The sequence below is a fragment of the Tinamus guttatus genome, unplaced genomic scaffold (assembly GCF_059628265.1).
Source record: "Tinamus guttatus ecotype Peru unplaced genomic scaffold, ASM5962826v1 Tinamus_guttatus_pri_ptg000063l, whole genome shotgun sequence".
In the NCBI taxonomy this organism is placed as follows: domain Eukaryota; kingdom Metazoa; phylum Chordata; class Aves; order Tinamiformes; family Tinamidae; genus Tinamus; species Tinamus guttatus.
This window is the reverse complement of record NW_028288597.1, coordinates 513539-539672: the sequence shown is the minus strand read 5'-3', so window position 1 is coordinate 539672 and position 26134 is coordinate 513539. Positions and strand designations below refer to the sequence as shown.

The following is a 26134-nucleotide window of genomic DNA, read 5'->3' as shown; positions in this document are numbered from 1 at the left end:
TGTCCACTGTGTAAGAGGGGTTACTATCGATCTGATTTTGGATTGCTTGGCAATGAATAAGAGTGGCCAGTGAGAGGTTTTCACCCAAATGGGCTAGTTGATTACCAGCAGTGCAAGATCTTTGGGTTTAAATCTGTAACAAAACTTGTCTTCTGGCCAGACTGCAAACCGTGTGCGAGTAGGGTTTCTTAGGAGACACCTCCTATGCACAACTCTTAAGGCAGTGTTGTACTGACTTGCAACTGGGGCTCTGAAGTACACTGCAATTTAAATGCAAAATAACTTATCTCAGTTTACAAGTGAGGAGAGACCAATGAACCTTTTGACATGACCTTTTAGGGGAAATGAGCAAAACAGCTTATGATGCTTGGAAGTACTTTGTACCCAAAAGGAGAAGACTGCTGTCTTACACAAGGCCCTTTCTCCTGTTGTTTAGATAGTTGGCTAATAAAGCTGTGTCAGTTTGCACCACACAATGGGTTTGGCACAGGTTTGTCTTGTTGGAGCACATGAGCCCAGGGAGAGAAAGGCTGTGCCAGCACCTCCAGACGGTCTCATGCATGCCCACACTGAAGGACTGGCATTGAGTGCATGCACTAGTATCTCACAGAATCATTTTCTGCTTATGAAAAAAAAATGCGTGTGCATATATTCAGTGTAAATCCCATGCCTCAGGAGTCTGTTTCCCCAATAAAAACTCAACTAAACGCAAAAAAAAAAAAAAAAAAAAGTCAACGGCCTTTCCCCATGAAATACATGAGAAGTGACATTTCCATGGTTGTTGCACAGAAGGGTGTACACATGTACTCATACTCAGAGCACTCTTCACTAGCCTTTGCCATGCCTGCAATATCTACTGCAAAACAGTATTTCATGCGTTGTTCTTTAGATAACATTGTTCCTAGGTCTTATATTTTGATTTTATTTATCAAAATTATGCTCATTTAGCAATCAAAAATTGGTGACTGTTGCATGTGTATGGCAGTATGCTTTTGGAATATTTATGCATGCCTGTCTGTATTCATATCACAATAGTCCAAGGCTGATGCAACAGCTTTAGTGTTGCAAAATAACATATCAGGGTTCTCTGGTCAAACAGTTTATATTTTTAACGGGTAAATATTTATCTGCACGTTACATTCAAATTAAGTTCTTCGGGTAGCTTTTATGCACTGTAATATATCAATGGAAAAGTGTTTATCTGATGAGGCTGAATGAGAATAAAAACTCTGCCTTATGAGAGGGAGGTGAAGCAGAAGTTTTCTCTAAATGATAATTTTCACATTGGCAGATGTACACTGGCAGATGAGGCTCGTCTGCAAGCGTTACACCTCTAGTCCTCTGTTAATGGTGGGCCTGAGGAGAGGGCTTTACGCGCCTTAGCTCTGTTCCCAGCTGGGCCAATACCTCTCGCTGTGATAAGTGCATGATATTTTCTCCTGTCTGCCTTAGAGCCCTCGGAGGGGATCCTGTGGCACTCGGGGGAAAGGCCAATCATATAATCCAGAAAGGGAAATCATATTTCCATGGCAAGGAGAGGAGATAGGCACTGTCCTCATGGGGCTTTTCAGCAGGCGGAGGAGGGAACCCAGAGCACAGGCAGAGGTGCCCCTCTGCAGACCCATGCCATCTGCCTAGGGAAAACTGGACTTTGCTTGCCCTGTTTCTTCCAAGGTTTGCAACCAGTGGGCCCCAAAAGGTGTTGGGTTTCATCCACAAGCTCAAGTTTTTATATTTTTTTAATTTGCTTTATTAAGCATCCAACGATAAAATTAAGGAAATGTAAATGCTGAGTATTACATATGAGTAACACTTGGGCTATGACTCGTACTCATAAAAGAGAAGAATGTTTAAGAGCATAAGGTAAAATACTGACTGACCCGCTCTAGAAAGTGGCTGAAAATTGAAGCCACATCATTGCTCAGATGTCTGTGTATGCACGTAACTATTTGTGTATCAAAATCAGAATGGGCCTGAGGCCACCTTTTTTGTGATCTCTTTTGACCCACTGGGAAATTAGGTTAAGCAAAAAGTAGAGTTTAATTCTCTGCCTGTTGTGCTCTGATGTCTTAAACAGTAGGTTAAAAATCTTTCTTCCATGGATTTAATTAGAGTTTATTTATCTCAAGTTGCTATAGTGTATGGTAGTATTTGTCTATACTACTCTAGCTACAAATTCAAACAGTACAGTCTGGAACATCGTTGTGTTAGATACATGTTAAATTTTACTTTAAGCTCTATTTTATGTTGTTAATAAAAATAAATAAATAAAAGATCCTTAGTTTCTATGCTGGAAGACTTTTGTAAACATTAATCAAGTGGCTTGGTCTTTATGGAAACCAGTTAATAAAACTGAACTGTAGCAGATGGGGGGTGTCTAGTTTTACATTATCCTTAGTTTCTTAAAACCTTATCTGCTTTCTTGAGTCCAAATGATAAACCGTTTTGAAAAATAATAATCAGTAAAATATTTTGACTACATCTGTGGGTAAAACAAGGAAAAATAAGTTCAGAAACAGTGCCCTTTATTCACATTGTCAGAAACAGTGTTTCTGTGGAGCATTAAGAGAGAGTTTGTAATTTTCTTGGTTTATCCAAAGTTTCTTGCTATGATGAAGAAGACTTTTTAAAAGGAAAAGAAAAACCTAAACAAGAAGCTCAGACTTAACTCTGATATTGTCCTGATCTGTTCACCTCAGAAGAAGATGAAATAAAAGCTCTTCATATTTGTGTTTCGAGAAGATAACATTATTACTTGCAAATCTCAAGATCATGTAGATATATCTGCATGTTTATATAACCCTTATCACCAGAACATCTGACTGTACCTTTAGTGATTTTTTGTTTTTTCAAATAACATTAATAAACTCAATTCCTCTGTGGGATGCTAGTAATTTTGCCTTCTAAACAGGTGGGGAACCTTAAGTCTTTGTCTAATTTCTTCACTTTTAAAGCAGACCAAGTCATAACCTATTTTCATTACTTGTTAGTGCTGGTCACATGTGCATTCAAAACTAAAAGCTAATCTAGAAGTTTTCATTGCTAGTATGAAACTAACTGCTCAGGTACAAGAAAGAAGAAAAACTATATGGAATTTCAGAGAACTGCAAAAGTGATTTGAAACAATTCCTTTAAATAAATATGAAATTCATAATATGAATCCAAAATTGAAACTACAGTTAAAGCACAGTGCATGATTTGAAGGTAAATGCTTTTTATGTTATTGCTAACAAGTAGATAAGAAAGATCAAGGAAAAAAGAAACAGGGTATGAGTGCTTGTATACACATTTCAGTGTGAGCATGCTTCAATTTTATTTATAGAAAGAGAATTGGTATTTCTTTAGTACTTTTTCTAGTCAGAATAAAATAATAAAAATGCAAAATATTTTGGGTTTAGTAGTTTGATATGTCTTTAATCATTTAACTTTCATTTTCACTTTGCCGTAATAATCTACTTAAGAGAAGAAATAGCACTATAATGTGTTTAGCTTATTTATCTGTGGTGTTTTTAATAGATTTTTGATTCAGCTGGAGGACATGGATTTGCTGGTGCCCAGAATCCAGCCAACTCTGCTGAGGTACGATGAGTCGGTCTTTATTCTTCACCATTGCGTTTTGAAATTCCTGAATATATATCAGTAAGTGTTTGTTGAGGCTGGTTCAGAAGTCCGGCTAAGACTTCAGTTGGTGTTAGATGGCAGAATTATAATTTTGCTAACAAAACCACGTAATGAACACGTATGTTTCTAAATATGTATGATAGCCTTTTTTTTTTCTTTTTCTAAAAAAAGCCCTTTTGTAGCACTCATTCCTACAGACATAGACTCTATATTTTTTAGCTTGGTTTCTGACAGAGACAGAATTGGAAATGAGCTTGACTGAAAGTTTCTTTCTTGGTGGACCAAAGCCCAAGTTGCATTGTTCTGCTTCATCTCAGATTAGTTCAACAAAACCTGTAAATTCTGAAAGACAAATAAGTGTAATTAAAGTCTACTGAGCATACCAGCAGAAAAATGTAAGTCAAGATTTGTCTTGACTGTGTATTGCCTAAGTAAAGGAAGAGGAAGTGGCATCCTCTCAACCTGCATTACCCAGTAAAGTAGCTGCCTCAGTGCCCGTGGCCAGGCATCCTACACAGGAGGAGGTTGAGTTATTTCTTATTCCTGCCAGGTAGAGAGCAAAGTGAGAGCACAAGAGTCATGATCCCTGGGGTTAATATCACTGTTCTGTGCTCTGGAAGCAAAGCAGGATGCTGTGAAACCCATAATCATATATGCGTTGGACCACCAAGTTTTATGTATGTACTGTGGAGCTTATGCAGAATCATTCTGCCTTGGTAGGCTTGCGCAGATACTCTCCAAGTAAAATATTCAAATTTAATCTTGTGAGTTGATTTATCTCCCTGGTTCCATAATTGTATCATTATTGATTAAGGAGAAAAAATTACAAAACTTGAGTTTAATTGTTCTTCTGGCATATGATATATTAACATGCCTAAGATCACTGGCATGGGATGATTCATGTTTTCTTATAGGTTTTATTTCATAGAAAAACACAAAAACTGAATTCCAAATGCCTTCCTTTTTAAAAGTGATGATAAGGGGGATCTGCAGATGGGGCAGACTTAACATCCATAAGAATTGGCAGCTGTAGTAACTGCGTACACCTTGTTCTTCATTCCCAAGAACAGATTTTTCACAGTGTGAAACAAGGAAACCAATTTTGGGATTGAGGTTTGGGTTTGGGGGAGCTGCTTGGGGGGTGACAGAATCTCCCCAATTTCTCATTCTTTGGTCTGTGGAGAAGACCTGTCCATCTGTACACATGTGTTAGTATAGTCAGACTTAGGAGCAAAACAGCTGTTGAAACTGGGGCAAACTTGCTGAGAGAGCACTGTAATAACAGTGCAGAAGAGCATCTGCCAGGCAGAATACCGAGGCCAGAAAGATGAGAATGCAGCAGTGTTACTTGCTGGGTTTCTAGGCTCTTGTGATTACAGTATAGCCAGGTTTTCATGCACCAGTCTTTCAATTTATCTTCCACCCTTCTTCATTTGTTCCTTGAACCAGAGAAATTCCTTTTATGTAGTTTGAAACTTGGAAAAAGACTTTTTTAAAAAAGAGTATACCACAGTAGTACAGAGTATCGTTTCAGCTCAATGTGTGTACCAAGCATTAGACAAAAAGTCAAAATCTGCATTTAAAATGAAATGCTATTATTGAAAATGATTAACTATAATGAAGAGCTGAAGGAATCCCATGAGAGATGTTTGGACAGATTTAATCATCTTGGGTTTTTATCTTTTTTTGTGTGTGATGTAGTACATGAGTTATTTTTCTATCAGTATTCATTTAATGGTAAGATAGTAAAGCAAAATATATACCACTGCAAATGACTTCTCCAACTGATTGCAGCTAAACCTGTAATGCTGCTTTGCTTCCTAAGAGAGCTTTGCATTTTGAGTGCAGTTTTCAAAGCAAATTTTCAAAATTTTCAAATTTTCAAAGCAAATAACAAAACAAACGAACAGAACAAAAATGTTTTGTTCATTTAGTTACCTGTTTTGCCTTCTCCCATTTGCTTTGCTAGGGAATGGGATGGGAAAGTATGTATAAAAATTGGCCCTCTCTTTTAAAAATAAAATGTTATTGTATGGGATTTCTAGATGAAATATCACCTGAGAGGAGCAACTTAAAATTCTGCCAAATGGTAGTGAGCGAGCTATGGAATTGCATAGACTTCACATCTCCAAAATAGCAAATACAGTTCATTCCTGTCAGGTTCTGTTAGACCATGGAAAGAGTCTGTTCCTCCTAACACTGAGAACAGGAGTCTCTTTGAAGTCTCTTGGGTGCCACTTTTGGAGGTTCCTGCTAAAGCGCTGTCATATGAGCTGGTTCAGTGCCAGCCCTGCAAGGTGAGCGGGTTCATGGTGCCGACTAGCTCAGCAAGCGCCACGTGCAGCTCTGCGGTCCTCTAGCGTAGCTCACTCTGGGCAACGAAGACCCGAGGTTGGGACCCCAGGCCCCGGGTAGAGGACACCGTTGTGAGGGCAATGCTGCTGCTGTAGTTTTGGGGCCAGGCTTGGGGTCGCCTGGATTCCAGACACAAACAAAGGTTAGCATGGTTGCCGTTGAAGACTAAAAAGTGGGATTTTAGGTACTGAAGTGGAGCTTCGGATCTCCACCTTATTTCTAGACTATTTTTAATGGGAATTAAATATAGCGTGGGCATTTTTAAGATCCTGACATTTTGTTGAGTCGTATGATGACTCAGAGCTCAGAAATGATTCATCGTAACACTGAAAAACGTTGTGCTGGAATCAGCCCTGTTTCATTGGCCGATTTTGAATAAAAAACAAAATTGGGATCAAAAATTTTAAAAAATGCTACCTGAGGAGCAGAGTGAATTACAAATAGTGTAGTCTTCCAGGAGGCTAAATTTTCCATGAAAACGATGATAAAAACAGGCAAAGAGTGGGGGAAATTATGAAGTAACCTATTGGTCCTTCGGCAACGCTGTGGCACAACGTGTGACAGTCTGCGAAACCTGGCGCATTTTGCTGGAAAATTGGATGGCTTGCTAGAACTTTATGTGGCAATGAATGAATGAACTATTGTAGTATTAGTCACTGCAAGTATAACAGGAAAAGAAATTGCTTTTCATGACAGATGTTCTGAGGTGGAAAATGTGGGTGAAGCAACAGTATTTTGACTAACATTAAGGAACATATTTTTGTTTAATAAGGGAGAGATGAGTCCATCTCAAGGCTTATGCTTTAGCACCAGTGTAAACAACAAAGAAATGAAACCAATAGCTTGGTTGAAGAACTATCTATCTTGTGCTTAAAAGCTTCAGGGAGGAAAGAGGTGGCCTTAAACCTATTTTCCATCACCTTCATCCTCTATGGATTTTTTTTTCTATCTTTGGTAATAGTGAGATTTATTTCTACTGGACAGACTTGAAGGGCTGCTGCAGTACAATAAACCATTCTGATAACTGGAAACCTCTGAATTGCTGGGAGCATCTTCCTAGCTCAGGCAATGTAGCTTCAGTTTTCCCTGAAGGAAGACAAAGGAGAACTAATAGTTTGACTCATTGCCTCTTGACTCTGGCAGCATGTGTAACTTTGCCTTTCTCATATCTGTCATTTACACTGCGGACAGTGTTTCCAGACACTTAATTTAGTGCTTTCTAAGAGGACCGCAGCTCTGCCAGAATTATTTTCTTAAACAACGGCAGTTTTATGAGCACACTGGAACAACAGCCTTTGAGGTGAAGCTTCACCTGCTGTAAATTTTAACACTCCTGAATTGCAGCAGCGTAACATGATTCCCTTATAGTAATGGCTGTATATTGGTGGGATTTCCATGGATGAAGGCTAATTAATATTTCATTTCCGAGCTAGTTACAATGGGTAGTTGAGCAATAGGAGTATGATTCTTTAATGCCATTAGCTGATTATTGTATTTCTCACAAAACCAGTGTTACTCTTGCATAAAATTATTACAGTGCCGTGCTCTTGTTTGGCTGCAACCTGACTTTCTGCATTGTTCAGTCATTACTCGAATAAGACTGCTTACTATATGATTTTTACAGCCACAGTGGTTTTTTTGGAAAACAAAAATAGGATTGGTTGCTTTGTTGCTACTGGTAGATTGTTGTCAATAACTTTGCTGCCTGCAGCAAGGGAGGAAACAGTCACTGTTTAGTGATTTTATTGGAGCTTTTAATTGCAATGCAGTATTGGGCTTGTGTCTCTGTAGAGTCAGGAGGAAGAGTTGCAGCATATGTGTATGCAACGCCCTCAACAAACAAAAAAACACCAGTGTGTTCAGAGATGGGCACAATTCAGCCTAAGATGTGGTATAAGTCACAGTTCTTCCACTTTAATAGGTTATTGCCCCTTTCCACTGTAAAGGGAATTCAGGGAGGCTGTGTGTAAACCTAAATGACTTGACGTGGGCAGAGATGTGCCGTATAGGTGAACCCATACAAATAGGTGAAAGTCCTAGTTCAGAACAGGTCTCAATGATTTTCTTTTTGTGTGGCTTTCTTTGAAACGTCTAGCCTGGAGCACATGGCAGAAGAAAGTGTAAGAAGGACGGGTGAGAAAATAACAAGGATTTTATTTGGGATGAGTGTTGTGTTAGATCAAGCTGAGTGGCTTTTGAACAAGTGAGAATGCAAACCAAAATGCTAAGCAAGCAAATACTTCACCTGTAAAACAATATGATCTTCAACTGTAAATAGAATAGAAACAATTTACTCCCCTTGTGGTCCTTTATTTTGCTGTTGCAAGCCTTGCTCTCCAGTGCTCTCTGCTGGAAGTTTAATGCATCATCATTTTCTGACAAAATTTTAGCATTTTTTTTTGTTATTTGTTAATTAGCTAAAATTGTAGAAGCTGGTTCTTAAGAAAAGTTACTCACTGTATACCCAAAGTATACCCATATAATATACAGTAGCTATGTATTTTCACTTAGAGTTAAATCAACAATTTGTGTGAGATAAAAATGTGAAAGCCCATAATGGGAATGCCCTGGAAATGTAATTCATTCTCAAGAAGTTCTGTATTGCAAGTCAGTGATGGAGGTAACAGACCTTAGTCCTTTCTTGGCATGAAAAAGCACATAGTACCACATCTAAAAATACGGTGGTTCAAACCACTGCAGACTGCCAGTATAATTCTGTTTATTGTGTTTGTGGGTTTTTCTTTTTCAATATCCACAGGTTTTTAATTTCTCCCTCATTTTCAGCAGCAAGTTGATGAATTCTTGAACGTCTACTGCTCAGTGCCAGAGAGCATCCAGAAGGAGAGTGCTTGGGAAACACAAACCTACGTTCATTTCTGTGATGGCCAAGGAGTGGCATTAACCCTCAAGCCAGAACACAGAGTGGAAGATGTTTTATCTTTGGCATGCAAGGTATTCAATTTTATGTGTGTTGTTAATAACTGTGGGATGTGGAAGATGTGAGGATACCTAAAGAGTGACAGCATAATACCAGAGTCTTCTTGTCCCTGTATTAAGGCATATTTTGCATGTTTGCTTTATTTCCTTCAGCAGTGTTAATTTATGTATTGTAGCCACGGTAGCAGGGTCATGGAAAACTTGTCAAGTTGTATTGCGCAAGACAGTGAGCACACAGAGAATCTTTAAGGAGTTGTGGAGCTCTGCCAGGTAATCGGGCCTTGGGAAATCTCAGCATGTGTCCAGGCCACATTGTCATTCCAACAAAGTGGGTTGTTCTGTGCAGTTTAATCATAAAGGAATAATGGTGATTGGTCGATTTAATGACCCAAGATTGACATATGAGATTTGGTATCTCTGTGACAAAGACTGTCGTTTAGGTTTGTTTCTTAACAGACCATTTTTTGCTTTCAGTGGAATCTCCGTTCTGCTTCTGAATTTTAAAGCATGCATTCTGCTGTGAAAGGCGGGGCCATAGGTTTGAGGAGGGACTTTTATAGCTCTTGTGGCAGAACTGAATCAGTGGCTAAAGGAGATCTTAACTCCAATCTGAACTACAGAAGAGCAATCAGCACCTTTAGCACATCACAATTTATGGTGCCTTTGTCTTTGTCAGTGAATGAATTTGGCCCTGACTTCATGAATCAAATCACTTCTGAATTATAAAACTTTTGGGAAAAAATAAATTTCACAAGGGAAGAAAACAAAGAGGGAGAAAAGGGAGCTCACTGTATAAAATGCAACTGTAGCTTAGACTACTGTGAAATTTCAGGTGAGTTAAATAAAAATAGCATGAAGTTAATAAGTTATGAGGCTTCTAATGAAGAAAAGGCCACAATTTCATGGCTATTTCTACCTGATAATGTTATACACAATAGAATTTATGAAATGATACTATGAACTGTGGTTTATAGATCAAAGCAAGCATGCTGATTTATTCATGTCAATCTATCTACGTAATGTCACTGAGCAGAACTGATCTACTCATTGCTCCTCTGAGTGGACTGGATGCTGGAGAAGCCAGTTATTCCCTAGTTTTATCTTTTAAAAATTTACTGTACCTGTCACAACGAAGGAATTTTGAAACAGTGTTTGACCACCAGATGGCAGAGAGGAGCCGAAATGTTTGGAAGCAGTTACGATAACGAAAGACTATAGAAAAGAGGAAATAAATTTTGCAAACGTAAAGTCAAGTTGTAAAGGAAATTTCTTACATCTCTCACTCCATCATTCCAAAAATCTGTAATTCTAAAGATTATTTTTAATCTTTTTTTATGATTGAGTCCCTTGAAAATTTAGTTTAAAATTTTTTTTTTCTTAAACTTTGTTTTCTGTTTTATTTTTTCTTTCTATTCTGCATGTAAAGCTTTTCTGCTCATCTTTCTTGGTTCTTTTACTTCTTATATTTTCATTCTGCTCTGGTGAGTGTAAGGAATCTTTCTTTTTAAGAAGATATATCCTTATATGTATGTATATGTAAAGTTCAAGGGTTGGTTCCTTTTTTCATTCATGCCTTATGAGGTTTCTACTTTTCTCACTCCTGTTCTCCATCTGTTGCTTTTGAGTAGTACAAACAAAAACCCTGCATTTTAGTATAACTGTTTTGGATATAGTTTCACATGTAATCATTTTACATAATAAAATGTTCATCTAAACACTACTTAGTCAATTTATGTTTTGAAAGCTGAAGAGGTCTGTTAAAGTGTTTCAGTGACCCTAGTGGATATGTGTGGGGTTTTTTTTCCTTCAGTTTTAGCAAAGTTGCTCTATTAATATGCTGGTGTTCAGTAGTCTCATCAGCATCCTGGTTTTCAGAGACTCCCACCAGGGGCTCGGCGCTTTCAGACAAATATCCTTTGGGAGTAGTCCCATTTCCTCTTGCCTTCCTGTCAAAACTGGATTTTTACATTGACCTCAAGTGGTGGAAAAAATAGGTGAAACTCTCTGATCATAGATGAAACCTGGCAATAACAAAGTCCGATAAAGACAAACTATTCCGCAGGGAATCTCCTTCCCATCCCAATCCTTGCTTAGCAGCCCCATACATGCATATACAATTTCTACATCAAAGGAATAAATTTCTGGGCAGAAATGAGTCATTGGGAATAGTCACAAAAAAAAAATGATTGTAAGGTACAAGTTCAAAAGGACAGGAAAGTGCTGTAATATACCTGGAAATATATAGCTGTGTTATATTCCCTTCCAACCTTAAGCATTCTATGATTCTATGTTATATTACTCTAATAGCTGAGACATGCTACTTATGAAGGGATTTGGGGAGGATTTTAAGAGAAATTGGAAATTTCACTTAAACAATGCAGCTAGTTTTGTTCCACCACAAAATCAGTTAGAAAATGACTTCCTAAGGTCTGCTTTTGTGTGATTTCTAAAGGGCTCTGTGTGTGTGTGTGTGTGTGTGTGTGTGTGTGTGTTTGTGTCATCTGGGATGCTGGAACTAGATAATGAATTCCAAAAATCCATCTTTTTATTGCATAGATGAAACAGCTGGAGCCAAGGCACTACGGCTTACAACTCAGAAGACTGGTTGATGAAAATCGTGAGTGCTGCGCTCCTGAACCGTATGAATACATAGTAGACCAGGAAAGTGTGTCTCCTTTAGATCAAACTCCTTGATGTTTATAGCTACAGTTGAATTATCACCTATGAATATGTGTGATTTAGATCTAAAATAAGGTTTCAAAGCTGTTCCTGAATTGCATTCTGCCACCCTTACTCACAGAGAGCTGAATTCATATCTGTGAAGAGATTCAGATTGCTAGGCATTACAAACATTCTCTTCAGGAACTGTTTGATGATTTAAGTGGGACTTGTGGTACAAACATGAACTGTCAGTCTCTACTCCAGGCTGGATTTTGCATGTTTAGCTTACTCTGCTTTTAGTCCCAGTGATTTTGCATAGTAAAAATCTTCCTTATGTAAGGATATCAAATCTGAGATCCTAATTGATTATAATAGTGTGGTTTTATTGCTTACAATTTCATAATTGGACTTTTTTTTTTCCTCTCTAACAGGTGTATGATGAAATAGAAATTTGTCCATTAAGTGTTTATCACGTTCATCTTACAAAGACTGAAAACATAGGTGATTTTGGTAAGTTGAACCAGAACAGCTCCCAGGGATCTCCAAGAGCAGACAGAGCCATCAATGGTAGTTCGAAGTCTATCGCAGAGACTTTACTATCTGTTTTACACTGACAAATGTATTTTTTATTTCTCCATTTGGGAAAAATCTACTTTCTAGTTCTGCTGTATGGGCCAAATTATTAAGTGTGTATCAACAGACTGATACAAATGCTGACAGGATTTTTATTTATTTATTTATTTATTAACATGGAGGAGCAGTTAAACCTAAGAAAATTGTATTTCTTGCAAATTGTGAATCTTTTTCAACCATGTTATGAGAAATATGAGCAGAGCTGTAGACCAAAAAAAAAAAAAAAAAGAATTTAGATAAAATACTCTGTCAATACGAGAGAGAGAGAGGGGGAGAGAGACAGAATGGATGATTTAGGACTGTCTTCATGTCTATTGAAGTCAATGGTGCTTTACTGACCTTGTCATTTTGATTGGGCCTTTAAACTGAAATGGCTTTCTTATTTTTTATTTATTTACTTATTTTTTAAAAAAGGCATCACTTTATTTCATCTGTTTTACTGGTCAGGCCTTGTAGTCTGCATTACACTATTACCTTTCACTATCTGGTGGGAATTTTGTTTCACTAAGGAGTTCAAGTTTTATCAAACAGATAGGGAGGAAGAAAAAGTTGAAAAAAGGAAAATGTTTTAACTGTGAACATTGAAGAGAAGCCAGGAAAAGATGAATGGGGAAATAGGAGTTGCATTTCCATACAGTTTTGTAATGTAGATCTGTGGTGTTCTTTACTTGCATGTTGGTTGGTATGAATTCCTTTTTCCTGAATAATTTCACTCCCTGTTGTAAATGGATTTGCTATTCTATACTCCGCGTTTTCATTTTTCGGAAATGTTTAAGACAACCTTAATCTGATGGAGACATTACAGAAATCCTACTGAACTATATTACTGAAATGTCATAGAGGGCTGAGGTAGAAAATATTTTTTTCGTAATACACGTTGTCTTTTCAGAGTACATTGTATTTCCTGGGAATTAAAAAGTCTTTAACTGTTTGTACAATACCAAGACTTTATATGATAATTTCTCTAAAATCTATGAGTGTGGTTTCATAACAAGTATTAACTCTCTGATTATCCAGAATCTACTAAACATGCAAAATAAAATGAGAAGTACTTCATACAAAGTTTATTTTACTGTGCTCTACCTTTAAATCTCTTCCACTTCAGGTTTTGCTGTCACAGCTCAAGTTGATGAAAATCAGCATCTCACCCATATATTCATAAGTGATGTTCTCCCTGATGGACTGGCATACAAGGAAGGTATGTATCGCCTTTTAAGTAACACAGTTCTTCGTTATTTTTTAATTCCAAAACATGAAGGAGCTTTAAAATTGCTGTCTGAAATGGTTCTTGTTTTTGACTAGTCATAGTTCTCTTTCCTGAATACCATGGAAAGTAGATAGTACAGAAAAGGTAGTTTACACAGAGTAACAGACTTACCCTTTTAAATTCTGTTTTCAGCAATGCAACCAAGGGCTTTGGCATAGAGAATTGGTCTGAAGAAATTGTTTATCATCTCAAGAGTTTAGTTGGTCTCCAGGACCCATCGCTTCCATTTTTCTCTTCATCTGCACAGCTGGGTCATATGACTTCTGACAGTAGAAATAGATTAATCACAAACCTAAGCGAAATGACCCCTTGGTTACTGCTGATCTTGAAAGACAGCAGTTGCCACTGTGTAGACTTGTTCAGAAGTTCATAAAAATTTCATCTATTGGTATTCCAATTTTACAAGAATGATTTGATCTGCTTGACTAGTTCCTTGTGCCTCCCAGACTGGGATAACAAAACACGAGCTACGGTGGCATACGCTGATATGCCGTCTTTTAAAATGATCTTGGTATGTCTCGAGTGTTGAGGGGTGTCTCCTGACTGATTTTGAAGATCTTCCCTATGCCATAATAGCTATAAAGGACACAGCTTCATTGCAGTATCATGTGTAACACCTACACAAATAAGCCTATGACCCAATTCTGTAATTATGGCACACACAAAATTCCTATCAAATCCAATGTACTGATTGTAGGATTAAGCTATTTGAACACAGAAACAAAAATAAAAAATTGAAACAACGTAAGTTTAGTTGGTGACCTTTACATTACCTTTCCATTTTATATTCTCTCCTTTTTTTTTTTTCTTTCCTTTCACATGCTTCCAGGATTACGAGTAGGCAATGAGATTTTGAGCATAAATGGAGAGGCTGTGTCTGATCTTGACCTCAGACAGATGGAGTTACTGTTTTCAGAGAGAAGTGTCATGCTCACACTGAGAATTAATCATTATGGAGCTCAGCAACCATTATGTGCCTCATGGTCAGATGGTGACATTTCTAAGGACCCCAAAAGTTTGTTGCCCCCTCCAAACCAGTCACAGCTCCTGGAGGAGTTTCTGGATAACTTCAAAAAGAACACAGCAAATGGTAAGAGGTTGATGCTAATTTTATTACTTTCACCTTTCTTGTAATATCTCTTATTTTTTTTTAATTCATGCATTTTTAAAATTTTATTCTCATGAATCGGAAAGAAACTTAAATTCAAACTGTATTAGGTGCCATTTACACTTCATATCTTTCTATTGTTGCATTGTTTTCTAGAAAATAGAAGTTAAACAGAATATGACCATTTCTGTAGGAAAACTAAATTCTTTTAATTTGTTTGACAGCACTATCCAGTAATGTATATCATTCTTAACAGTTGTGTGATGCCAGGTACTTGCACTATTTAATTCCCCAGGCATCAGTGGTTGAACTGATGTGTCTTTTGGAGACAGAAGTTTGGTTCTGCATTTAGCATGCTTCACATAAAATGAAGTACCACGCAGGGCATCTTAAATATAATAATCAACCTCACTTCAGGATGGGATCATCCAGCCCTGCTCCCTCCTCCATCCAGAGTCACTATTTCTAAGATTTTCCAGATTAAAACAGCCATTCACTGTAGAGAAGAAGCTCTATGAAACAAGTTTTCACTATAGTTCTTTTACTACCATCTACTTGTGTCTTATTCAGCTGGAAATGGGTGCTGGGGTGGTTGTGGGTAAAGGTGGCCCTGTCCCCCCTGTGCTCCTTAGCTTGGGAATTGAGCCAGAGGCCTCTAGAGCTGCCTGTTGTGGCCTGGGTGCATTAGGAAAGCTCACATGTAGCAAGACTGGCACTCCTGGAGCTATGGAGCAGGTAGAGGTGGTTGCAGGGCCAGGAGGAACAGGGAGGAAGGGAGCAGCAGTACCAGAGTGGTGCAAAAGAACAAGATTCCATTGATTTTGTGCAAAATCTTATCACTTTCCTCAAGTGAGTCTCCTTAATGAAAAGCTCAGGAGCAACTACCCTAGAATTGATCCAACTTGGTCAATTCAAAAGAAACATTTGCATTCTTTCCATTTACATCCAACACTTAAAGCGTTGCATCTTGTACTATTAAAACACTTGGAAATGCCTATCTGAAACAGCATCTGGGAATTTGTTTTCCTTCATTTTCCCACCTTGAATATTTTTTTCAGTTGAAATATGGGCATATTTGATTTTTCTTGAAGGGAAAAGGTGCAGTTTTGTCTTTGTGCCTCTGGGGGATGCTAGTAAAACTCTGCCGAGAGCTAGCTGGAGTTTGCTGTTGTGTCAGGGCCAGAGGTACAAAAAAAGGTCTCTGATTTTTATATACAATTATGGTGGCAAGTGTTTTCTGATTGGATTCTTTTTTATAATTAAAAAAGGGAGGAATAAAAGAATCACACAGGAGAGTTTGTTAGAAAGGATTTAATTACAAAGCAATTTTATTAGGTCATCTTTGAAATTAAGATAAATTGGGATACAAGATTTGTGATATAGTAAGTAGCATCTCTCTCAGGGGCCTTAGTTCAATTTCAAATGCCATTAAATTGCCTATTGGCATATAAAAGTTAGTGTCATAAAACAAAAATTATGATAGAGCTAATTAATTACATAATTATACCAGGGCCATTATTCAGCTTGTTGGCTTGATATCATAGGCCAGCATTACCTGGAGTATTCAGTATAATAAATATATGTGTCCTTTCACTAGATTTGTCATTCCTCAGGGATAAATTTGCAACATGTGCAAATAGTGCAAATATTCCATTATAATAGGAAATTGCTGGAGTATGTATTATATTACAAGCATTAGTGGATAGAGGGACACACTGTATTTGCTTTTCTGCTTAAAAGCAGCTAAGTCAGACATATTTTATTCTGAATAGGAACAAATTGTTCTAAATTAAGCTTCGTGAGAAAGACTGATGTTTACAGAATTACCAAATACTGATGCTTAGTTTCTGATCACCTGATCAGCTTCAAATTAAAGCAGAAAAAAAATGCATTGCTTTGAATTAGTAGATAATCTTAGAGGGTTTAGCTGTTCTATGTCCTTTTGCTTGCTCAGAACTTGAATTAATATTTTAGATAAGAAGAAAAGATATTTACTAATCTGAGCAGGGATTTGGAGCCAGGGACACTTAAATTCTAATCCAGCTGTTGACACTGTTCCCTCTCCTTTGGCAGAGTTGAGTGAGTCGATTTTAAGACCAGAGTTTTCAAAATAATTTCTGATGTTTGTTTGTCCATTTTGAGCCTGACCTTCCAAGGCAGTGCTTTTCAAAATCAGCTAGTTTCTGCAGCAGGTGAGATTTTCAAAGGTCAAACTCAGCTTTTATCAAGAGTACATACCTGGAATTAAAAACATTAAAGTTTCTTCTCAACACCTCCCCACTTTTAAAAAGTTAAGCAGTGCTATTTATCTTTTCAGAATATTGTGGAGATTAATACATTTAAAAACAAAGTGCTTGGAAAATGGAAATTCTTAGCATGCAGAGGGTCACATGGTAATAGCCAGTAGTGCTATTGGCTATAGTGGTGCTTAGGGGCATCATCCAGGCAAAAGCAAAACAGAATTCCCTATGAATCACTGACCTTATATAACTTGGGTGGTAATAGTTTGTCCACATTTGCTTACAGCTTTGTAACTGCTTAGCATAAATCCGAATGCCTTTTCCCACATATTTTCCTGTATTAAGAATGTCCAGTTGTACCCTGTGCCAAACTGGCAGCTTTCACCGTACAGAAGGGGAAGTGATTGACTTTCTCCAAAGCCACTAACTGCCACTCCTAAAAGTCACTCCCAGGGAATTTTTTGGAAGAATGATTCATTTTCCCCAAGAGGTTGCCATACCCCTGTGGCTGTATGTTGGACTTCTGTTGCTGCTGTGGTCGGATAATTTGACCTCCCACATGGCAAGACTGTGTGCTTGCTGCTTAGCCACTTGGCTAGTAATAAGCTTATCCTGGAAAAGAACTCAGGTGAAACACTTTTAAAAATATATTCATAAATATGGAAAACCACTTTACAGAGCAACTTGCCCAGAGTTCCAGTGCTAAGGAAACTAAGCAAATATTTGTACAGAATTAGTGTGAATGAGTGAAATAAGGGTAGAATTCTTACAACTGTGGAGGAAAAAGATGCCTCATTTTAAGATGGCATGGATGTTTGAAGAGCAAACAGCAGAGAAAGGACAAGTTATTCAATACCATAATTTCAGGGCAGCTCCATGTGTGTTAATGATTTATCTATAGAGTGCTGAGGCAGGAGGTAGAAGAGAGCATTAGTACGTGTGAAAATCTTTTGCAGAGCAATTTATAGTATGTGAACTGCTGTCAGTTGGGCTTTTTTTCCCGCCTCAGAAAGTGCTTTGTTCACCAAAAAAAAAAAAAAAAAAGCTGCCATTTCTGGTTAGCTGACACTGTTGAAATCAATCTGAATTTGTAAATTGTTTGCAATTTTTTTAATTTAATGGGGGGTGTAGGGGGAGGTATGTGGCAAGGGGGTGGCATTCTGGATATGTTTAAACAAGTTTCCATAAGGATAAGTTTTCATGTGGGAGGGTTGGGGAACTAAACTTGCAAGGGAATTATTTAAAAAAAAAAGGCGACAATGACACACCATTTTATTGATTCTGTGTGCTCCTCATCTTTGGTGTAGGGCATGTACCTTCCATGGGGGCTCTCTGTGCCTGTCCTGCCTGCCTTTCCAGAGGTGCGGTGCAGTGAAGGGCACCTCGCAGTGCGGTTCTTCAGAGGAGGGGAAGGCGCTTGCTCCTCCTCCCCTGCACCTCTTCTGCTCACCCTTCCCTCCACACGCAACCCTGCTCCCTCCCCTCTAGCCCTGCATGAGGTCATCGTGCTCACAGGTTGGGGAGAAAATTCTTCAACTTGTTTATTTCTGCCCCCAACCCCCCGGCAACTTTCCTGCACACTCAGTGAGTCGAACTGGCCGGCGCGGAGGTGTGACGAAGGGCAGAGCCAGGTAAGCAGCAGAACTGCAGCTAGGAGCACGACAGTTCGTGGGGGCAAAGGTGGCAGAAAGGCAAGTTACCTTCAGTGGCAGCAAGCTCTTCTATGGCTGGCCTTTTCTGCCAGCACTCCTGGCTAACTGCTTTGGACTACGGGATTTGCCTTGTGCCTTCCCACCTCTCAGGAGCACAGCCGGACGCCGGGGTGGCAGAGTTTTCTTGGGATGTGCCTGGTTGAGTGGCTCATGATAAAGCGATTTCTTTTCGTATAAAGCATGCCTGGAGCAAGAGTGTGAAAGTCAGACTTGATGAAATCTGACAAGCAGTTATGAAATGTGCTGGAGAGGAGCAGTGGTACTTCAGCACCCAGTATACTTTAAATTGAGACTTTTATGAAAAATGCAACTGCTGCAGGAAGATCTGTGGTTTGAACCTCACATGAGAAATGACACTTTTGTTTACTAAGAAAAAAAAAAAGCCACTTTTGTTTTTAATCTTAGTAAGCGCATTTAGAAACAAGGCACATCAGTTTGTCACAGGTTTAATTTTGCTCGGCCTAAAGTTCCTTTAAACAAGTAGTAATATTACCAATTGTTTGTGTTCAGTTCCAGGCTCTATTTAAAATAAGCAGGTAGCTGATTTCTGTGCCTCTAGAAGACTTCATTGCTACTGGCAGCTTTTCAATAAAGCAAAGTAAACTTTGTTCTATTCAGCTTCTATCAGATCCCATTGCACATAAATTTAGAGAGGAAAAGGGTAGTTATAGATTGGCTCTACAGCCAACCAGCTTTTTTCATGTCACAAAGTGTGTATCCATAAAATATTTCTTAAACATGTTCTAATATTTCAAGCATTTCATAAACAAAGCTAGAAAACCTTTCTTAAATAACCTCTAGTTATATTCCTTCCCAAATCATGCTCTGTTTGTTTGGTTGCACTTCCTGGGTGCATCATCCTGCACTCATCCTGGTGTTGGGTAAGGCCTTCATTGCCCCATGAATGTGAGCAATTAAAGTCAGGTTCTGTGTGCCAGGTATCAAAGAAGTCTTATCATTTCACATAAAACTATTTTGAAGGCTGCAGAGGTGAGTATTGCTTCTTAGCATCCTTAGTCATAAGAATACCCACACTCGTTTTAGAAGTGGGACCTGATCTGTGAGGAAGATAGGTTGGTTTTACTAAGTGCAGGCATTGCTGTCACCGGCCTGTTGGCTCTAATAATAGATATGCGGTAGCTTTGCATGGAGTTGAGGCAACAAGCTAGAAAAAACAGTATAGAGTTTTAGTGTAGCAATACAGTTTTCTTTGTGGCATGGCTGGCTATTGGATGATCAATGACTTTACCAGGGTTGTTTTTTTTTTTTTTTTTTTTTTTTTACCCCCCCCTTGTTACTGTATTTACTTCAGCAGAAAGCTATTTTTTGTTTGGTAAATATAGTAAGATGGAATGTGACCTTTTGTCAAAGTGAACTCAAAAACTGTTCACTGGCTTCCAGTCCTTTTTTTTTTTTTTTTTTCCTTGAACCATTAATGCACATGTGTCTGCACTGTCTTATGCTACTGTGAAAATAAATGTTTTGGCCTTTGGCAGTAGCATGGACTATAGTTGTGTAGATTTGTAGATTTTAACTCGAAGAAACCACCGCCTCCTCAGAAACTGGATCTATAGGAGGACTTGCTGCCTGCTGCACATTGTGTAATATGGAATATTTCCCAAGAGCGGTGGTTTAATGAGTTCTTGCTGGCTCTTGACAAACTGTCCGGTTTGCTTCCTGCTAAATGCATACACTGCAGATTAGAAGACTGTTTATACTACAGAATGGAAGTACTCTTCATTGCGCTTTTTTATGGAAGGAGCGGTCTGTTCTGTTCCCCTAAACATTGCCATGATTTAGTCCCTGTGAAGCCAGTGGGCCCGTGTGTTTCTTTCTGATGTCAAGTCCATGAAACCCTGTGGAGTTGCACCTTCTGTATCAGAGACAACACATAGGTGTAAAGCATGCCACTCCGTCCTGCTAAATCCTGTAGAGTGACAGTACAAGCAGCAAGGAGATTTATTAATAATGTTAAAGTTGTAGACTGGGATTGTTGGCAAAATTTCAAGCATACCAAACAGCAGATGGTGTCCTGTGTTTCACAGAGGTAACGTAGATTGAGTAATTGTAAAAACTAACTGCCTAAGCTAGCCACAAATTCTTGCTAAACTGTGAAGTAACAAATTCTTTTCCCCTTTTACCTTTTGTTTTCATTACTTTTGTGCCCAAGATGGAGGAAAAAAGGTGCTGCTAAGATGATACCTGGTGCAGGGCAAGCTTTTGTTACCGAGTTTTCCAAAGTGCGGGTAACTATCCATTCCTGAAGCTTCGTGAGACTCTTCTCCCCTTTCCCAGAACTCCCCCTCATCTTGTCTAACTAATGTCAATAGTTAGACATAACGGCTATTAGCCATAAAATACCACAAGTGGCTTGAAGTACTCCATTAAAGGGGATAGTTCACAATGGAGTACGATGTACTAGATACAGCTTATATTGTTCTTCTGTGAGAAGAAGGCATCATCTAATGCCTAAGAAGGCATTTGCTATTTGCTTAAATGAATATATTCAGATAACAATTTGGGAAGTTATCATTCAGTGCTAAGCTTAAAAATGAAAATTCTGACAGGTACTTTGACAGAAAAAAAAATAGCAAGTTAAATAACCCTAGAAAAACGTATCAGTGAGGTGCAGGGGGTAATCAAGCATTGCTACACAAGTGTAGGCAGCTATTTCCTGTTGCTGATTTGTACAGCCTATTGATTACTGAATTATAGAATGAATCAACTATTTCATAACCAGCAGCTGACCAGCAAAAGAACTCCCAAGAGACCTAAAGGATTCTGCTCTAACTTCAAAATGGACGTTTCTGCAGATATTTGAAAAAATTAATGAAAAGTGAGCATAAAAAGCAGCCTACAGAAAGTCACACTTGCAGAAGTAGGTGGTTGATTGGAGCTAAGCCACCGTTCAGCATGTGGTCCAACATGGCTTAAACAGGCTGTACAACCCAAGAATATTTGCATGAACATACTGTCATTTTCTAAACAAGAAAATGTGGAATATTTAAAGAAGAAATATCTCTTTCCTCACTGGAGGACAGGAACAAAGGAATCAGATCCAGGTGTACAGAGCACCTTCTGGTGTTTGATCATTTGTTCCCTGAAGACAGAACACCTGGATGAGAAAGGTTCTGAATGGAAACTTATTGTCTGGCCAGTAACTGCATTCCTTGTTGGGTAACAATTAGACTTGTCAGTGACAAGCATCTATTAATTCTGTTTTTAAGAACCCTATCTAGGAAGACTGATGTTATGACAGCTGTATTATATTTTTTTTCCAGATGCAACATCTTGAATGAATCTCTGAATGAAGTTTTTAGCTAACTCCAAAGAATCAATTGTTACTGCTATGAAGCTAAGCAGAGAATGCCCCAACCAGGCAGCACCAGCTTAAGCTACAAAATGACTTGGACAACCAAGTGATAAAATCCAAAATGTCTCACAGAGATAAAATCACCTGAATCACAGAATCACAGAATGGTTGATATTGGAAGGGACCTCTGGAGGTCATCCAGTCCAACCCCACTGATCCAGCAGGGGATACCTAGAGCACGTGGCACAGGGTGGCATCCAGGCGGGTTTGGAAGATCTCCAGAGAAGGAGACTCCACAGCCTCTCTGGGCAGCCTGTTTCAGGGCTCTGTCTCCTCCAAGTAAAGAAGTTCTTCCTCACATGGAGATGGAAGTGCCTGTCATTTTTATCTAGTGTGTTTCTCTAATAGGGTTGGTTTTAGTTTTTTAAAAAATGAAGCTTCTCCATAGTATGCTAATAAGAGATTTAAGTCATGCTAATTTAGCAATGGGAATTCAAACTAATCAGTTTCTGAGGTTAGGATAAAAGCTTTCAAGAAAAAAATCCCTTGAAAATTTCTTAGACAAAAAGAGGAAGTCTTGACTTGGTCATAAATTTACTATCTTACTACTTTTGAACTTTTGGTAAAAGCAGTATAAGAGCTGTAAACCACTGCAAAATACCAAGGGAAAAGGAACAGCTTCGCAGTTACTGCCTGCACATTGTTTTGAATTTAGCTCTGTATGGGAGTTTGAGTGCTTAAGTTGTCTGTCTGGGAGTGAGGGGGGGGCGGAAAATGAACTGACACTGTGCAGAAATTAAAAGCTTGCTTAAATTTTCCTTTAAATCATTAAATTGAGCTGACATGAGCATCCCCATCATTCTATAAAATTTATCTGGAGATTAATAAGGGTCTACCCTAATGATCCGTGCTATCTATGTCACTTGCCCACATTCAGACTTCAGTAAAAGCTGCAACAAATTGCTTTGGCTTTCAGCTTGAAGTGGTGGAAAATATGACATATTTCAAGGGATGATGCACGTAGCTGGCTGCAAGCAGGTTGCCTGCCTAACTGCCTTGCCTTGGATCTGCTTCTTTTGTGCAGAAACTTCATGGTAAAAGCTTTTGGTGTAGAATTCTAATGTAGCTGTAAGCTCTCACTGCAAATAATGCTTATCTGTAGCAAGTTTTTTTGCATATACTGAGTCTTGTAATGATGGGATATGAGAGTGCGGATTTTTTCTTCTGCTGTGTTCTGCAAAGAAAATAAATTATGAAGTTGAGGTAAAGCAGGACTTTCCAATGCAGTCTTCCTAGGTGGAAATTAGCTGTCTGCATGTCACTTGAGATGGACCATTTTTGTGTTACTGACTCCCAAATTTTTTTCCACGTGACTTATCACTAACATCATCATCATTCTTCTATAGCCAAAAAAGGTTTTGGGGATGAATAATTTGCTTCCACGTGAGATCTGTATAAAAGAACAATCTGCATGCAGACTATGGGTCTTTCTAGACTTCCTTACTTCATGATGGAAACTCTGGGTCAACTAACTGCAACTCCAGTCTGCTTTTGGACTCTGCTAAACATTTCTACCAAACTTTACCAACCCCCGTTGTTATCTAGAGCTGCCTCATTTTTACTAGCAATTTCTCCAACACGAATGGCAATTGTGGAACAGTTACTACAGCCAAATTGTCTACTGAATTTTACCTAGGAATTTGCCATTTTTTCCCAGAGCATTCTTGTTTTTCTTCTTTCTAACTGAAGTTTTTCTGTGAAGCCTTAGAAATTGGAAGGGCTGCACAGATTGCCTGGGCTGTGTGCAGGGGAACAGCAGCAGGGTGTCCCTTCCACGGAGCTGATCCTGGAGCTGACCTGAACCAAAGAATGCGAAGGTCTCATTCTGGTAAAAGTTCTTCAAATTAAATTAGTGAACCCAGAGCATCTTTATAGCCCTCTTGTGAAAATTGGCACCTTTTTTAAAGATTATGAGAATGACTCTTGCAAGCCATTCTGTAGATTCTTTCAGATCAGCAGCTTCTTTTTAAAAAAGAAATTTCTTGAAGACTTTCAGAAAAGAATACCAAAGAGAGTGCGTATGTGCTTTTTTTCTTCAACTTCATTACAGAAGATGAGATAATGTAGAAAACCTTTATATATTTAGTTTTATCAAAGCAAGAGAAGTCAACACATGCATGCAATCTGCCAGGCTGAACTGTTTAACTGAAGTTAAATAAGAATGCGAGTCTCCAAGGGAGACCTTGTTAGAGTTCACCCTGCTGATATTGTTTGTCTCCAGGCAATGTTGGAATGCTTTATCTACCACTCCCTGGTTTTCAGTAAGTCTAAAGGAATTAAGACCACCAGGGCTCTGTACCTTCCTGGGATTTGGCTCAGGCCTTGGTATTATTTACTCCAGGGATTTTAAAAACATTTGTTGTGATCTCTTGGAAACTTACCTTACTCCTGATAGCAATACCAGCCAGAAGAAATGGGTACTGCATCTTGTCATAATTTACTTATTGATGTGGAGAATTTACACACCAGTAAAAAATGTAGTTTTCTGCATTTAAGCACCTGACTTAGCCTCATTGCCCAAACATAATTTCTCACGTCTATGTTATGGAAACTCTGTAATGGAAGAATCTACAGAGAAGAAGTATCCTGCACGCTAAAGCTAGTGCTCTAGATACTGCCAATAACACAAGGGAGCCGATCAAGTAATGCATTCTTTCCGTTAGGATGGCCACTGCCTCTTAATTCCTCCTAATTATGGATTATAATATAGAATTCATATTAGCTCCACAGAAACAAATTTTCATTTAGTTTGTTGCTATTTTGCAACATCTGTCTGAAATCACCAGACAGTGCCACTGTTTAAAAATAAGTACCCGGATCAGAGAACTGAGTATTTGTCTTTTACAAACTAGACCAAATCCATCATATATTCCTGGCCAGTTTTGTAACTATTTGGCCTGTACCAGTTTTGACCTTTGTTTAAGCAGCTTTAGCTCAGAACTATGCATTTTACCCATTTCTCTGTAGTTTTCATTCTTTTGTGTTTCCAACTGATAAGCCACAACTTATAGAATGAATTGTTTGTATTAGACCCTGAAATGTTGTCCTGTTGAATTTTATCTTGGGACTGACTCCATCTTCAAGGTTGTCCTACATCTGTTTCATGCTAGTCCAGTCATGCTCTTAGTTAATGGTATGTGTTAATGTTGAATGATCAGCACATTTAATCAGTGCCCTTTCTATTTTATTTTTGCACCTACTGCAAACAGGGTTGTTTTTAATCATTAATTGCTCTCCTGACTCTCTTTTTTTCCTGTTTAAGCTCATCTGCTTGTGTGTATGTTCAGATATTGGTGGAAAAGTTTGGACTGGGTTACTCACATCCTGTGGGACTAGCTTTGCCATGGACTTTAGAATACCATAAAGGAGTCACATCTCAGCAGTTATAAGATCTTAATCAAGCCACTCTGACAATAGAGACCCAGGTTTAGTTTCCTTGCCTGAATCTGACTGAGCAGGAGACTTCATCTCTTTTTCCAAAATCATGGATGAATATCCTGGTATCAAGTTATTTCTTTTTGCTCTGTTGTCTCTTTCTTCATTTTTTTTTTGGGGGGGGGAGGGAGGAAAAAAGGTTTAATTCTGATACAAAGCCAGCAGTTCATGAAAACTCAGAAATGTCACAGAATATGAAACTTACTTGCCACCTTGGTGTAGTCACCATACTTTTTTTAAAAAATATTTAACCAAAGCCAGGACTGCTCTTTTCTGTCAAAGTGCTTCTTTACTTGCTGACGATATTTATTAAGTGATGCGTAGAACTGCTGCTGCTGCCCAAAACTGAAAATGAGAAGTGCCTCTGCAACACTTCTAGTATGTCTTGGAGTGAGAGACTGGGTGCATCCAATTTTGCTGTGTCGTCTGCTCATACAGAGCTAGAAATATATATATATATATATATATATATATATATAAATGCAATTTATTGTTCAGTAGAGTGACAGGTGGAAACACACCTTCTTTTTGTACTTGGAACGAGAGGGTGGTTACACCACCTACATAGTGCTTGACATCCGATAACACCTGATGCTTGTGATGAGCATTTGATATTTTTAAAATTGGTGAGAAAAATGTAAAACAGAAGTCCTAAAGTATTATAAAACAAACAAGACTCTTAGCTGCTCTTTGCTCTTCATGATAATCTTGCCCTTTGTTTGCAGTGAGTGGCTATAGAAGTAACGGCAGCACAGACTAGAAAGTAATTAAGGCTTCTTCTTTAATTAAACA

At 38.4% G+C, this 26134-nt stretch overlaps 1 protein-coding gene across 1 annotated transcript in view; it reads left to right on the top strand.

Annotated features, from left to right (window-relative positions):
• Positions 1 to 26134, top strand: part of TIAM2 (TIAM Rac1 associated GEF 2) — a 90151-nt gene that overhangs the window by 27273 nt on the left and 36744 nt on the right. Inside the window, exons 8-13 of the mRNA XM_088519601.1 lie at positions 3517 to 3579; positions 8761 to 8928; positions 11470 to 11580; positions 12006 to 12084; positions 13313 to 13405; positions 14304 to 14564. Of these exons, the coding sequence (XP_088375727.1) occupies positions 3517 to 3579; positions 8761 to 8928; positions 11470 to 11580; positions 12006 to 12084; positions 13313 to 13405; positions 14304 to 14564 (775 nt within the window). The remainder of the gene's footprint in view (positions 1 to 3516; positions 3580 to 8760; positions 8929 to 11469; positions 11581 to 12005; positions 12085 to 13312; positions 13406 to 14303; positions 14565 to 26134) is intronic.